Below are 2,611 nucleotides of genomic sequence, written 5' to 3'. Positions count from 1 at the left end.
GGGGGGGGGGGCACTGACAGGTTACGGTGTCTAAATGGCCGTTGGGCAGCATCACACTCCGGTGAAACGTTTTGTTTTTTACGGGTAGCTCGTGAGAGTGTAAACGATGGGTACAGTGAGTACCTCGCACGTCGGTGAACAGTGCGCTCGGTTGTGCGTGGCTTTTGCGATGCATGTTGCTCATAAAAGAGACGTTGCCAGTTAAGCGACATGTATCTTTTTACCGTCCACAACTAGCGAATGGGGGTGGACATGACCCTAAACACTGATCAATTACATTGGAACCGGCAAACATCGCACGCAAAATCAAAGTTCTTTTCTAAACCCTTGTTGTGCCTCCGTGGCTCACTGCCGTTCTACCTGAATACAAATTGTCGCCCCTACGATGGTGGGTAGCAGAGCAGCTGGGCGACCCTTCATTTTCTTTCCAACTTTCTAGGCGCCGTAACCGTCCGCAGGTGGAGTTGGGCATTGACAGGGGTCTTTGGTGTGAAAAGTTCCGTCAATATCCGTCACCGCATTGTAGAAACCTGTTATCACTGTTCACCCGCAGCATTTGGTGCGAAAATTTTCTCGAACAGCTAACCGTGCAAGCAAGAAAAGGACTGAAAATAGTGTGGTCAACCCTAAAGAACAACACCTCCATTCGCATGATGTGCCCCTCCTGCATCTTCCGGTTATTCTCGTTACCAGATCCCACAAGGTGTACAAACCTGTTTGCATGCATGGGCCCGCATGCACACAGCGGAAGCACATGTATTCACTCCCTGTCTCACATTTTTTGGCTACCTGAGAACATAAGAAGGGGCAGAAGGGAAAAGGATATGCTTTTGCAGCGGAAGGTCCATCGAAAGGTTACTATTATCTTAACGAAGTTTAACGCAGTCCATGACGTCATGAGATGTGATTCATCTTGTGACAAAGGCGCTGCCACATCGACTTTTATTGGGAAGCATATGTACAAACGGTTTCACGAGGGAGGGGTTATTCAAAACAGAACAATAACAACGACAACTAAAAAAAGGAAAAAAATAGTGCCAAAGCGCAGTGCGAGCCGAGGAAGGGGGGGGGGTTGTACTTTTTGTACATATATTATATACTACAACCTGTTCGACAACGTGCATCCAGGACTGATGCAAGCAAAAAAAAATATACCAAGAACAAACGCTACATTCGTATTTAAGCAAATGGGAGGGACAGATCTAACTTACTGGAAACACTTGGGAGTAGGTTACGTTTCCCAATGGTGGTATAAATTCTTTTTTGTTACAAGAAAGGATAGCTGCAGTCTCTTTATAGACTGGCTACCACCTTATCCCTGTCGAAGTATAAGAAAAAATGCCTTGTAAGCGTGGTGCAAACAGAGTTACGATAGGATAAGTCCAACACGAACAAGCACGACAATGTAGGAAATATATAAAGTAAGAAACAAATAAATCGTGCCAGCTCCCCATTTCAAATATGCCAACACCCGAATGGAGAAAAAACTCCAACAGCAGGCGCACGGGGACGAGGGTGATGGTGGGGAGAAACGGACAACAACACGCCGACACACACATGCATGTATATATTCACACGTGTACCTGCGCAATGGGAGACGTTTGTCATTTTAAAAAAGGAAAACAACTGTAAAACAGAAATAACCGCACAAAAAGAGAGGGTTTAACAAACATCACTTGACCAACCGTGTACACGAAAAAGAGTGTTGAAAGCAAAAAAAAAAATAGGTTAATTTATGACGATGGTATAGATAAACAGGTGATACAAGGTTAAGCACAATCTCCAGGCCTCATTTGGAGTGACAAGTTGCGTATTAAAATGGGCCCTTGCATTGGTTGAAGGGTAAAACGTGGATACTGTTGCTGGAGCTTGTCGAAGGTTCGGGGCTTCCATGAGGTGACCCCGCAGGTTGGGGCACATCCCTTCTGGTGTTTTCTTGGTTTGTAGAGCTTGGCTGCCCATGTGAACCATACCCGCAGAGACCAAGCGAGCGATACGAACAAAGAGAAGACTGCCGTGTAGTGGAGCTAGCGGTGGCGGTGGCGTTCCTCGCCCCAAAGTTAACCACGTGACCCACCCTTGCTGCAATATGGCATATAACATCATGACACACGGAGTTGTCCCAGCCTTCGTGGACCTTCCGGGGCGACGTGACGCGCCAGCGCTCGCAGACAGACATGAGCAGCGCCTGCCTCTGAGCGGGTGTGAAGGTTCCGAGAAGTGTCTCTAACGAAGTGGCAACGTGTTGAGCCGATTCAGGCAATTCAACGGCAACGGAACCCACGTCGCTGGCGGACGTGCTCATCTCTTCGTCAGTGCCATCGATAATCTGACAGTCGAGGAGAAGCGCAGCAAATGTCCTTTCGGGTACCGCATTCAATTGGTACATCTCCACAGGTTTGGGTACACCACGCAATGGCACATCACCCAATGCAGTCACATTTAATTGCTCACGCTCCCCACCGGTCACCGCAAGGTATGTCGAACGTGTCAGCAGCACCTGCCCACCGTTAGCAACACTCCCAGTCCGTGCTGCCATATTCGATGTACGACCGTAAAAGTCATATCCTTTCGTCACTTCATCATGCCGAATATCACACAACCCGGTGTG

The 2,611-nt window shown here is 48.0% G+C and overlaps 1 protein-coding gene across 1 annotated transcript; it reads right to left on the bottom strand.

The window, feature by feature from the left end:
- Positions 1 to 1,813: 1,813 nt before the first annotated feature.
- Positions 1,814 to 2,539, bottom strand: TEOVI_000453600 (Adenylate and Guanylate cyclase catalytic domain containing protein, putative; the record flags this gene model as incomplete). Its single annotated transcript, XM_067227295.1, has 1 exon — positions 1,814 to 2,539. The coding sequence occupies one exon, from the start codon at positions 2,537 to 2,539 to the stop codon at positions 1,814 to 1,816; it is 726 nt and encodes a 241-aa protein (XP_067083396.1).
- Between the last annotated feature and the right edge of the window lie 72 nt (positions 2,540 to 2,611).

Source organism: Trypanosoma equiperdum (genome assembly GCF_001457755.1).
Source record: "Trypanosoma equiperdum strain OVI genome assembly, contig: ctg_927, whole genome shotgun sequence".
Taxonomy (NCBI): domain Eukaryota; phylum Euglenozoa; class Kinetoplastea; order Trypanosomatida; family Trypanosomatidae; genus Trypanosoma; species Trypanosoma equiperdum.
Note: the sequence above shows the minus strand (reverse complement) of the source record. Positions and strands in the feature narration are given on the sequence as shown.